The sequence below is a fragment of the Solea solea genome, chromosome 1, assembly GCF_958295425.1.
Source record: "Solea solea chromosome 1, fSolSol10.1, whole genome shotgun sequence".
Taxonomy (NCBI): Eukaryota; Metazoa; Chordata; class Actinopteri; order Pleuronectiformes; family Soleidae; genus Solea; species Solea solea.
The window spans coordinates 21,620,325-21,633,935 of NC_081134.1; the positions used below are offsets into that span (position 1 = coordinate 21,620,325).

Sequence of the window (13,611 nt, forward strand, 5' to 3'; positions counted from 1 at the left end):
TATTTTTTTCCTGGGCTCTGCGAAGCGGATCGGCACTTCCCTATGCTGATGATGTCATCAGAAATCCTCACCACTCCTCTCACCACCGTAGCGCCTCCTGGTGCGGGCACTAGTCCGGGCACATCCGGTTGCGTACATTCAACCGCAGAAGAAGAAGAACTACTCTTGTTGTAGCTGCTGAGATGCAGAGCATCCACCGTGCCAGAGGGGGAGCTGTGTATCTGAGAGCTGGCCTACCAATTACATCACTTCCAGGTACCTGGCCAATTAACAGGACAGTGGGAAAGCTCTCGTTGGCTGGCCAACACAACACAGTGCACGTTCTGGGGGTGTGATTTTGGTCTGAAACAGCACGGCTGACGAGAGTGTCAGTGAGGAGATATTTTGATCGGCTTGTTTGCAGCGACTGGGAGGTTTTTAACGATGAACAAGTTAATATATGTAAGTAGACCTCCATAACTAACATATATGTGCTATACCAGCATTCAATGTCACCTTTAATAATAATCTGAAGGATAACAATAGGTTCCTCGCACAAATTTGTGCCCATTTTTTGGCCTGTTATTGGCAGTAAAATACAAAAGAAAAGGAAAATTAATGAATGTCACGTTTCTTTTTTCCTCGGTCATGGGTGATCCTGACACAGGAATGGGGCCTAAACTCAAACTAAACTTGGGGCAACCTCACTAACCCTGACTTGGGATTCCAAGATTCGTACAAACGCTGCTACTTTTACCGTTAAAAGAACTTCTAACTATTTTCTACAGTAAATAAGTTTGATTTTTAACCGTAGACATACCAGAATACCTCTCAACTGGAATTTGGAGAACTCTGGCGTGACATCACTCCCAGTTTCTGACTAAAACAATAAGGTAAGTAAATATTAAGGTAAGTAAATAACAGGGGTCATTTTCCATACCTTCCCCTTCTTCTTTTATAGACTTGGGTTCGGACACGGCAAAACACTGCATGGTCTCGTACTTCTGCTGCTGCAGTGGTGGCGGCGCCTCCTGCAGGTCAGATGTCGGCTGCGCTTCACCGTCGGTGCGAGGCTTGACCAACATGCGGCACGTGAAGGTGTGGCTGTTCCTGCTGGACGAATCTGCGCTGTGGTGACTGACTGGAAGAGAGAGACACACAGACGTGAATGACGCGGTGAAACATCCGCTGAGGGGTGCCCATTCGAATCCCGACAGGTCAAGGAAGGGCTTGGGTACTTCTGAGCAACGTACCCAATCCCCATTGGGTCTCCATGAGCCCTCTTATGACCATCATGGATTTATTTAGACTTCATGTTCATGGTTAGGGTTCAGGTTTACCCTTTCACTTTCCATATGTGGCAGTTATTCAACCATTTAGGAATCATGGTACTGAGAAGCTGATGTCACAAACGTGTGACGCTGGTGAATCTCGTCTGCGATTGAAGTCCTAAGGTTTTACCGTAATGACATGTATATGGGCGCAAAGCTCTATTTCTCTGCTTTCCGGTATCCATCCATCTAACACATTATGCTCCACATGAGGGTCACGCAGGGGGCGCTGTGCCAAAATGTCAGCTGACATAGGACAAAGGGCGGGGTCACACCCTGGACAGATTGCCAGTCCATCATGTTTGAACGGTCTAAGAGTTATGGTAATGAGAGGTACGCAGTATCCTGTCAGCGGCAACAGGATTTAACAGGATGGTAACATAAGGGATAACTGGACACTCTACGTTGATTGGGGGACCTGGATAAACTGGAGGAAGGAAAATCCGGCGTAAACTGGCAAATCAAATATGTGGATTAACCTAAAGATTCAGGTGTAAACTTGAACCTAAAAAACCTGTTCAAGTTCAAAATATGAATATGATATCTAGAGGCGCATCCAACTGCCTTACGCAATTACCTCTTAGTTCAGCAGAGGGCGCTGTGAACTCAGCTTGTGCAATGCATCAACGCGCATGCAGCTCAGATTTTAGAACCACACGCAAAGAGCGTGTCTGTTGCAAGTGGACGGTGCATGCGCAAACTAAACTTCCACCCCACCAGCAGATGGAGTATTAAGCCTCGCCCACCAAGCAGAAGAAACATTTCAACAACAAAAGAAGTAGGAGAGTCATCTGAAGGATAGTCATCTGAGCCTCGACCTGGCGACCCTTGAACCGGCCGTAACCCCAGTTCCCCTGCTGACGGACCATTCATCGGTGAGCCACTCCAACCAGATGTGTCCGAGGGAGCTGTAGCATCGCTCTCTTCTTCTTTGGTGAAAATGCGTCCTATTCCCTGCGTCCAGACTTGTACCGCCACTCAATGGTGAAGTCAGATACTACAGGACCCTGACGTGCGAGTATACCAGGGTGCGCGATGTGTTGCGAGGCATGTGCGCAGTAGTATACCACAGGCTTTAGCTCCACCCAAGCAAAGCAGTAGAGTAGGCATGAGTAAAAGTAGATATAAATCATGTTGTCACATTTGGATTTGTGCGCGCATGAGGAGAACAACCAGATATCTTCAGAGGGATCGCAAGTGTCTCACTAACCCTTACACTCACTAACGCTCACTAACCCTCACTATCCCTCACTAACCCTCGCTAACCCTCACTAACCCTCGCTAACCCTCACTACCCTCTGTGTGAAGATTCCTTACCCAGACTCTTGGGCAGGAGGTTCTCGGTAAACTCGGCATGATCCCCGGCGTGCAGCACGCTGTAGACGCTGGTGTTCATGAGCTCCTCCTGCTGGTAGTGCAGGTACTGGCTGACGTTCTCTGAGACAAACACGACGACACCGTCCACGTTGACCACGAAGAAGAAGCCGTCAAGAGCCTGAGGAGAGAGAAGAAGAAGAAGATTATTCTTTCATCGTTTTCTGTCCCAGTTTCTTTTCTCTGGAGTCGACAGAACAAACCTCCAGCATCATCGGCCCGAGAGCGTCTTTATCTATGACGCCCTGTCCTGTGGAAGACACGTCGGCCTTCTGCACCTCCTCAGCGTCCTCCACCGCAGCTTTGTCTGGAAGAGACCAGGAGGAAGATGCATTTATTTATCTTTATTTTAAATGTGCGAAATAGAATCACACAGACGCTAAAAATCATGGACACAAAATCTGTTTTTAATCTATCAATCAAATGCACCGATCCGATACCACGTAATTTATTAGAGCTCCGTTATGTCTGACACAGCTCTTCTTCGCTGCTCTTGAAACAGTTGCGCTGTGCTGTTTTAGAGGTGTGAAGAAGAACTGATCACCTGACACCTGTAGACAAGGAGCTAACGTTAGCTCATCATGTCGGAGGTTTGGCAGTATTTACCAGTTAGCTCCGTTAGCATTGTTAGCTGCGCTAGCTCTGTTAGCACACCTACAGTCAAACTGGAGTGGCCCGTTTATTAAACGAAAAGAGCAGTGCTACAACTAACCAGCTTACCTGTGTCCTGAGTATGTATGCCTCTGTTTTTAAAGTTTAGCGTTACTTCAGAGACTCATTCTGGAGTCATGTAAAAATGATGTCACGCGCCTCCTTTCCCGGTCAGTCGTCATGGAAACATGAAGCTCTGCCAGTGCTGCGGTGTTTGGACCAGAGTCAAAACAAACGTACAAGCTAAAAAACGAAATAATATATGTTTGTTGTTTTCGTTCATGTTTTACAGAGGGTTTAACCTGAGCCAAACCTTACCACCAATGATAATCATATCACAGTCATGCAGGCGTAGTATGATATATTTTTTTTATACCACACTGGTATCGGTATCGGTACTCTGTATCGGCCGATACCCACAGCACAAATATCGGAATCGGTATCGGGAGGAAAAAAATGGTATGGAACATCTCTAGAGGGAGGTGAGGAAGCAAGAGAAGGAGGTAGGAAGCAAGAGGAGGTGAGAAAGCAAGGGAAAGAGGTGAGGAAGCAAGGGAAGGAGGTGAGGAAGCAAAAGAAGGAGGTAGGAAGCAAGAGGAGGTGAGGAAGCAAGGGAAGGAGGTGAGGAATCAAGAGAAGGAGGTAGGAAGCAAGAGAAGGAGGTGAGGAAGCAAGAGGAGGTAGGAAGCAAGAGGAGGTGAGGAAGCAAGAGAAGGAGGTGAGGAAGCAAGGCAAGGAGGTGAGGAAGCAATGCAAGGAGGTGAGGAAGCAAGGCAAGGAGGTGAGGAAGCAATGCAAGGAAAGGACGTGAGGAAGCAAGAGAAGGAGGTGAGGAAGCAAGAGAAAGAGGTAGGAAGCAAGAGAAGGAGGTGAGGAAGCAAGAGAAGGAGGTGAGGAAGCAAGGGAAGGAGATGAGGAAGCAAGAGAAGGAGGTGAGGAAGCAAGAGAAGGAGGTAGGAAGCAAGAGAAGGAGGTGAGGAAGCAAGGGAAGGAGGTAGGAAGCAAGAGAAGGAGGTAGGAAGCAAGAGGAGATGAGGAAGCAAGAGAAGGAGGTAGGAAGCAAGAGAAGGAGGTGAGGAAGCAAGAGAAGGAGGTAGGAAGCAAGAGAAGGAGGTGAGGAAGCAAGGGAAGGAGGTAGGAAGCAAGAGAAGGAGTAGGAAGCAAGGGAAGGAGGTGAGGAAGCAAGAGAAGGAGGTAGGAATCAGAGAAGGAGATAGGAAACAAATAAGGAGGAACGAATCAGAGTAGGAAGTATGGAGCAGTTAAGGAGATAGAAACAGGAAGAAAGTGTCCTCTCTCAAACGAGGACACACAGACACTCACCCTGCTCTTTGATCTGTCTGATCTGCTTCACCGTCTCTTTGAGGATGACACATTTGTCTGGTTTGACGTCGAGGACATCCATGTTCATGTCGTTGATGTTGGCAAAGATGAGCTCGGCCAACTCCTCGATGTATTTGTTCTCCTGCTCACGGTTCCTCCTCTCGCTGCTCCTCTTAGGACTACACGACAAATCAAGTTGACTTATTTTACAATCACTTAACTCGTCTGAGTGTTTTCTTTAATACATTTATATATACAGTATATATATAATGTTTCTGTTTACCTGGGTCCCGGCAGCTCTGACTGACAGTCCTTCCTCTTCAGAGACTCCCCCCCTCGGGTGGGCTCCGGGGTGTCCCCCCCCTTATTGCTCATCTTCACCAAATATCAGCACCTGCAGGTGTACATGTGCAAACATAAATCCTGTTTTTAGACACATCACTATATATTTGTTTACGTCGTCAGAACGTTTCTGCGTCACACTTAGCATGAATCTGCGTTAAAGCTATGCTAGCAACAGCAGGCTACAATCCCAACTCTTCTCACGAAAGCTTCGAATGTGAGTGAGTGAGTGTGTATGTGTGAGTGAGTGTGTGTGTGTGTGAGTGAGTGAGTGAGTGAGTGAGTGAGTGTGTGTGAATGAGTGAGTGTCTGAGTGAATGAGTTGTCTTTCAAAAGGAAGTGAGGGAGCGCAGATCAAACAAATAAAAAATAAAATATTTCTGAACTTTATTTTATTTTACAATTTGTGTATTTTTGATTTTGTGGTTTGATTTTTGTTTTGCTCAATAATTCAGAGTGTTTACAAATGTTGTGACTGAGTGAAGCAGAGATAATGACATGAAATGAAAGTGAAAACACAGTGAGATTTTACAGAGGTCAAAGGTCACTTATCTCTGTTCTCAGTGTGAAAATGAACACACAGTCACAGCTGAGACACTTTCAGGGAAACGACACGACGACATCAACTTTTGTTAAAGGGAGGAGTTAAACAGCTGCTGAACCTCAGGTGACAGAGCAGCGACTGACCTGCTGACTGTGCACTCTGACACACACACACACACACACACACGGCCGCTCAAAGTCCAGCTCTGACTCACACACACATACTTCGTTTACATCATAATAATCTGATTTAAACCACAACTATCGTTTGAAATTGTTATTTTCTTTACTGTAACTACAACAAAAAGTGCTAAAACATGAATTAGCTGGTCTGGGATTCATGGATTCATATATTTACTGCATATACATTTAAAAATAAACAAAGTTCAAATCAGGTTATAACACAGAGAGAATGTCAGAGTGACACACACATACACACACACATACCTCCCTCTGCTGTGGTTCAACCAGACCAGGTCCATAACAAGTGCAGAGCTGAGCAGACATCCCATCATCACTGGTCAGCAACACACACACACACGCACAGACACACACACTGTGACTGAGTCACACACTTGTTTTGTATTTCCTGTCTTCACTGTGTGAGATCACTCAGCCTGTGTGTGTGTGTGTGTGTGTTTGTGTGTGTGTGTGTGTGTGTCTAATGACAGCTGACAAACTACATGCCACAAATCCTCTCCCTCTTTCTCTCTGTCCCCTCCCCCATCACATGGACACTCACGCACACACTCCTCCCCCTCCTGTTAGCTGATGACCAGGAAACAGAAACACTCTCTCTCTCTCTCTCTCTCTCTCTCTCCCCTGTCTCTCCTCCTTTTTATCTCCCCCTCAGGTTCCATGCTCTATTGTTGACATGAGAATTACACTTTTATTATAAAAAAAACAACCACCTGTGAACTTTTCATGTTCCCCAAATGGGGGCCACAACCCCAAGGTTGGAAAATGCACAACGCCATTTTTTTTTAATTTCTCACCTTTTATGGAAGTAAATAAGCTCACTTACCTCAAATGCAAAGCATCCTGGGTAAAATTCCACAGTGTTACATGGTGACGACAGTCTACGGAAACACACAGTGAGAATCATTAACGCAGGAAAGATAATTAATCCATGAACTATTACAATAAAAATCAGTTTGCCTCATTTTCAGCTTCTTAAATGTGAATACGTTCAAACAAATAAATGATAAAACACTGATTCTTTTTAGTTAGTTTGTGAACTAAGAGAACATCATCATTTCCCGGTTTGACAAACACTGATCAACATTTTTCAACATTTACTGACAAACTAACTATAATACACTATAACAGTAAAACTACACTATAACACAGTAAAACTACACTATAACACAGTAAAACAACACTATAACTAGGGCTGGGCGATATGGACTAAAAGTCATATCTCGATATTTTTTCCTGTGATGTAATTGGGGTTTCCCCCAAAGCACTATAGCATATTAGATCAAATGTTTTCCAGAGGCAACACAGCTTGTTGATATGATAATTAAATAATGTCTTATATTTTATTATCAATATTGCCAACTTCGGGCTTCCATATGTCCAAAAGTGACTGACAGTAATGGAAAATGATTCAAAACTATATTGCGTGTGAACTATGAACCAGCTAGTTCCCGCCTCCTCAGCACAAGCTGAACGATAAATCTAACACACCAAGAGAGGCAGGACTGAAGGCAGAACAGCCAATCATCAGCTGGTGTCATGTTTGAGGCTACGACAGGAGAGGGAGGGGGAGAGGAGGCAGCCGCAGCGAGCGCAGAAATGGAGCGACTGTAGTGAGGCGTTTGTGCAAATCTGAGGAAAAACTGCAGAAAAAGTGTGGGTGTTGAACCCTCTCACCGGGAAAAGTGTGTGTGTTAAAACACCCACATCCCCCACGGGTGCGACGTCTCGGCGTGTGTGTGTGGAGACGCAGGGAGAAATAGGTGCGAACTTGCGGCCCATGTATTGTTATTTTAACGCAAAATGAACTATATCAATACAAGTGATATTGTTATATCTCGTTTAGAAATATATCGATATATATTAAAATATCGAGATATCACCCAGCCCCAACTATAACACAGTAAAACTACACTTTAACACAGTAAAACTACACTATAGCACAGTAAGACTACACTATAACATAGTAAAACTACACTTTAACACAGTAAAACAACACTTTAGCACAGTAAGACGACACTATAACACAGTAACACTACACTATAACACAGTAAAACTACACTATAATGCAGTAAAGCCACGCTATAAAATAGTAAACTACACTATAATGCAGTAAAACTAGACTATAACATAGTAAAACTACACTAAAACGCCATGAAACTACACTACAACACCGTAAAAATACACTACAACGCCTTAAAAGTACACTATAACGCCGTAAAACAACACTATAACGCAGTAAAGCCATGCTATAAACAGTAAACTACACTATAATACAGTAAAACTATACTGTAACATAGAAAAACTACACTATAACACCGTAAAACTACACTACAACGCCGTAAAACTACGCTATAACACTGTAAAACTACGCCATAACGCAGTAAACTACAATATAACGCAGTAAAACTACACTATAATGCAGTAAAACTACAATATAATGCAGTAAAACTACACTATAACGCAGTAAAACTACACTATAATGCTTAAAACTACACTACAACACCGTAAACTACAATATAACGCAGTGAAACTACACTATAATGCAGTAAAACTACACTACAACGCCGTAAAACTACGCTATGATGTAGTAAACTACACTGTAACGCAGTAAAACTACACTATAACATAGTAAAACCACACTATAATGCAGTAAAACTACACTATAACCCAGTAAAACTACACTATAACGTAGTAAAACTACACTATAATGCAGTAAAACTAAACTATAACCCAGTAAAACTACACTATAATACAGTAAAACTACACTATGGCACATTAACACTACACTATAACGCAGTAAAGCCACACTATAACACAGTAAAACTACACTATAATACAGTAAAACTACAATATAATGCAGTTAAACTACACTATAACATAGTAAAACTACACTATAAAATATTAAAACTACGCTATAACACAGTAAATTACAATATAATGCAGTAAAACTACACTATAACATAGTAAAACCACACTGTAACACTGTAGAATTACACTATAACATAATAAAACCACACTATAACATAATTAAACCACACTATAACACAGTAAAACTACACTATAATACAGTAAAACTACACTACAATACAGTAAACTACACTACAATACAGTAAACTACACTATAGCTTAGTAAAACTATACTATAACATATTAAAACTACACTATAATGCAGTAAAACTACCCTATAACATAGTAAAACCACACTGTAACACTGTAAAATTACACTATAACATAATAAAACCACACTATAACACAGTAAAACTACACTATACATAACAATTATCAAATAACTACATTACAATGAGCTGGAACTACACACTAAAATACAGTACACACTGAAATAAAATACATGTAAACAACAATTCTCAAATCAAATTTAAAACATAATCAGTACAACAAAATATGATAAACCACACTTCATCGCACACTAAAACTTACAAGACAAATGAACCCAATATCACTCCAATATTAACTAAAATAATATAAAAAGCTTTCACCTTCCACTGATTGTGCTTTAGTTCTCACTCTGAGCCACAATAACAAGAAAACCTGCTGCTTTTCCCAGACACTGACGCCGCCTGTGCAAAGACTCGGACTGTTTTCAAGCCTCTTGCACACCGTGAGGCCGACCCGGGCCCGTATGGTGCTGGTCCAGGTTCACGGGGTTCCCACTGCACGGCTTCTCACTCACAGACGCGTCCTATTATTTAAAAACAAAAACCTCTAGATCTATTTGAACAGCTGAGCTGAATCTCTCTCTCACATAATCAAACTTAAATAAATCAGAGTGACCATCTTCACCCATCTCATTCTTAAATATCTTAATGTCTGCAGCTTTCATCTCACCTTTGAGACACTCTAAACCTGCTGAAACCTCTCACTCCCCCCACACCAAAGTCCATTGAGAAAATGACAATTTTTAGCCCGTGGGGACACAGGAGCTGCTGGTCTGATGCTGATCTACTGCTGCCTTGTGTGGTCAGTATAAGTCAACTCCTATGTGCTGTGATGTTAAAATCACCGTTTTTCACTATAGACTTTGGTGTGGGAGAGGGAGCGGTTCACGGAGCAACACAGAACTTCCATTTTCCAGTCAGAAGGAATCAACCTTAATCAACACCCAACTGAAGAATATTTTAATGGTCGTTTTTTAAAAACAAAATGTCTTCATCCACACAGAACGACTCTCAACACTGTAGTACATATGCCAGGCCTGTACATGGCGCTGTAGCACTGCTACAGAAAGGTATACGGAAACCTAGAAACTCGCAAAACCTCAGCAGATTCTCTTGAACTTGTTTTCCCTTTAAGTTGACGTAGATTTGACTAAATTAACCTTTTTACAGGAAGCCATGTTTTCAGTGAGTGAGCGTCTAGACTATGTAAACACACTTTCAAATAAAACATGATAAAGCCCTTTAAATGTAATTTATACAAGGTTTAATCCTCCCGCCCCACCTTTCCTGAAGTAATCTGGTGAAAATTCAACTTTCCAGGAAATGGTTCTCATCACATGTTGCACTCACATGAATCACATCCTCTTTTGCTTCTTTCTTTCTTCATGTTATGACAACATTTAGTTCGAGTGAAAGCATTTCTCCTATTATTGTTGTAATGTGTAAATGTGTCGTTAAAGACACATGGTTGAATACAAGTTGTGATGGAAAAAAAAGAGTATTAAATGACGTAATGCCACGCAGTAAATCACAATATAACACACTAAAACTACACTATAACACACTAAAACTACACAAACTACACTATAACACACCAAAACTACACTATAACACACCAAAACCACACAAACTACAAAAACTACACTATAACACACCAAAACTACACAAACTACACTATAACACACCAAAACCACACAAACTACAAAAACTACACTATAACACACCAAAACCACACAAACTACACTATAACACACAAACTACACTATAACACACCAAAACTACACAAACTACACTATAACACACTAAAACCACACAAACTATACTATATCACACCAAAACTACACAACCTACACTATAAAACACACCAAAACTACACTATAACACACTAAAACTGCACTATAAACACAAAAACTACACAATGACACACTAAAACTACACTATAACACACCAAACTACACAATAGCACACCACAACTACAAATAACTACATTATAACACACAAAAACTACACTATAACTAAACTAAAGTAAACTAACTTTACTAAACTAAATTTTTGTTTATTGATGGATTTGTTTTTCTTTTTTAGGACGACATCTACACATACACACAGTTATTAACATCTGCTCTGGTATTTTGTGTGTAAGTGTGTGAGATCTGCTCCACTGTGTGTGTGTGTGTGTGTGTGTGTGTGTGTGTGTGTGTGTGTGTGTGTGTGTGAGTGTGCGTGTGCGTGTGCGTGTTTATGTTTGGCTTCTCTCTCTCACACACACACACACACAGAGGCAGAGCCACCTGGCTTTCTGTCACGCAGCAGAGACAGTTGTCCTCCGCCTCTGATCCTCTTGAGACCAAGTGCTCTAATTAACCCGACACACACACACACACAACCAGGAAGTGAGCACACATATCATCAATTCCTCAGTGTGGGTTTTGCTTGTTGGTGGAAAACCTGCAGCAGAGAACTGCACAGTGGAACCTCTGCCCTTCCTCCTCCTCCTCAGCTGCTGTCATTGGTCGGCTCATTATCCGAGGCCTCACGTGGTGAAGTGAAATCAAGCGACTAAGGATCCGACACTGGGGCCAACTGCCAATCTCACGTTAAGATCTTGGCCTTAAGTACATTCCTGCACTCTCGCTGCACTGAAGTGGCCTCTGGAGTGCTCTGACGTTTATTATGAGTCCACACATTGTATGTACTGTATATCACGAGTCCAGAACCTAAAGATAACCTATTCAGGCGGGTTTGAAGTCAGCCGTCACGTAGGCAAACTTTCAGGTAACATAGCTGCACAAACCGACTGACAACCACAAAAAGGCAAATAAAGATAAAGACGGGTGTTCGTCTCACATTGTGGGACAAATAGGGTTTGAAAGGGAAAGTTCAGGGCTTTCACTGAACAGACGGCTGCTAGAGGGGAAACAGAACTTCTTAAAACTTCCTGTACCTTCCTGCGCCAACATGCGCTTTCCCAGTTTATGTGAACGTGTCACGTCACGCACGTGTTCAACAGTGTTAGCATGAACGCAGATCATTGCCAATACGGAGCTGAAACATTTGCCTGGATGCAGTTCATTTTTGTAACACTGATGTTGCCCTAGTGTCTGTACCTACGGTGGCCCTGGAGTGCCAAACGCTACAACATTTAAGAAAACACTACAACATTAAGAAAACGTTAACACATTAAGAAATCGCTAAAACATTAAGAGAATACTAACACATTAAGAGAACGCTAACACATTAAGAAAACGCTAACACATTAAGAAAGCGCTAACACTTTAAGAAAACGCTAACACATTAAGAAGCTCTAACACATTAAGAAAACGCTAACACATTAAGAAAATGCTAACCCTTTAAGAAAACTACTACTAAATTACGTAAACACCACAACAAAATCGGAAAGTGCAAAGACTTTTGCAAAACATAACACATTTGTGTTTTTCTAATGATTTAGCAAATGTGTTTTATAACATGTTTTTAATGTTTGACACTTCAGAATACAGGGTCCATGTACACACACGCGCGCGCACACACACACACACACACACATTTTTTGGTTTTATTTTGAAAGGCAAAAGCGGAAAGTACATGGCTATATTTAAATCACCTGACGCTTGCTTGAATTATGTTTAAAGGAAGTCTGAGCTGAATTAACAGTTCATAATTTAAAAAAATCGATCAATAAATCACTTTAGTCACATACAAACCTTCAAAAATCGATCGATGCTTTACGTTTTACTCTTGACAACAGTAGAAGAGGAACACAGGCTGGTGAGAGGTTCACAAAAAACACTTAAACATGTTCAAAGTTAACTTTTCACCATGTCTCACCTAGTGCTTATTTTTCGTGTTATTATTTTATATTATGTGCTTAAGACTGTCTGGCCACCACCACGACGGCGGCGGCGTATTTATCCGTCTAAGCTAGCGATAATTCCGCTTCGTCACCGTGAGAGCTGTCGGTGTGAAATCCACCGAGGCTTCCGAGTGAACGGAGCCAGAAAACAGTTCGCCAAAAGCGGCTAAAACAGACACCCACCACCACGGTGTTGGCAGGCGGACGTTTATACGTTATTACGGTAATGTCGCGGTGTCACCGATGAAGAAAACTGTTCCTTGAAAGTCCAACAAGCGCGACCTAAAGCTGAAACACACACACACATCACTTAACGGCAGTAGTACACACGGTAGTTAAAGTGTAAGTGTGTGTGTGTGTGTGGGGGGGGGGGGGGGAACCTAACCTGAGAGTTGCGGAGAAGAGGCGGACTGTGCGGATGGTGCGGGGTCTGTCAGCTGCGGGGCGAAGCAGCAGCTGCTGCGGCGGCGGCGGCTTCCATGGCTGGAGCCGCCATGTTTCCGAGGCTGAGAGGCTTCACAGCTCAGCTGTTTATCTCCAACAGTAGAAACACACACACACGCACGCACGCACACACACACTCACACTCACACTCTCCTCCACTGTCAAACACACAGGTTTGTGAAGCTCTTCTTCTCAGAGAACCCTGCATTGACTTCCATTCATTTGGACAGCCGGGTTTTCACCAACCTTAACCATAACCAGTTAATGACTTACTTCAACTAACCACAACATGACTACAAATCAATTTTTAGTCCTTAACTTAACTGGTTCCCTAGAAATGAAGTTCTGGCTCATTAGATCTGGTTTTGGTCTCCATGAGGACTGACTGTCTATA

General features: G+C 42.4%; 1 protein-coding gene across 6 annotated transcripts in view; it reads right to left on the reverse strand.

Moving 5' to 3' along the window:
• Window positions 1-13,278, reverse strand: part of LOC131461432 (nuclear receptor coactivator 2-like) — a 32,670-nt gene extending 19,392 nt beyond the window's left edge. For 3 of the 6 annotated variants that reach the window (XM_058632733.1, XM_058632725.1, XM_058632690.1), the window contains exons 1-7: window positions 13,159-13,278; window positions 6,568-6,622; window positions 4,942-5,052; window positions 4,659-4,837; window positions 2,888-2,991; window positions 2,628-2,805; window positions 920-1,120 (exon numbers count right to left, since the gene is read on the reverse strand). In XM_058632733.1, the coding sequence (XP_058488716.1) occupies window positions 920-1,120; window positions 2,628-2,805; window positions 2,888-2,991; window positions 4,659-4,837; window positions 4,942-5,033 (754 nt within the window). In that variant the 5' untranslated portion in view covers window positions 5,034-5,052; window positions 6,568-6,622; window positions 13,159-13,278. Of the gene's footprint in view, window positions 1-919; window positions 1,121-2,627; window positions 2,806-2,887; window positions 2,992-4,658; window positions 4,838-4,941; window positions 5,053-5,990; window positions 6,186-6,567; window positions 6,623-13,158 lie in introns of those variants that run through there. The other 3 variants (XM_058632706.1, XM_058632716.1, XM_058632698.1) reach the window with 3 other exon arrangements.
• Window positions 13,279-13,611: the final 333 nt, after the last annotated feature.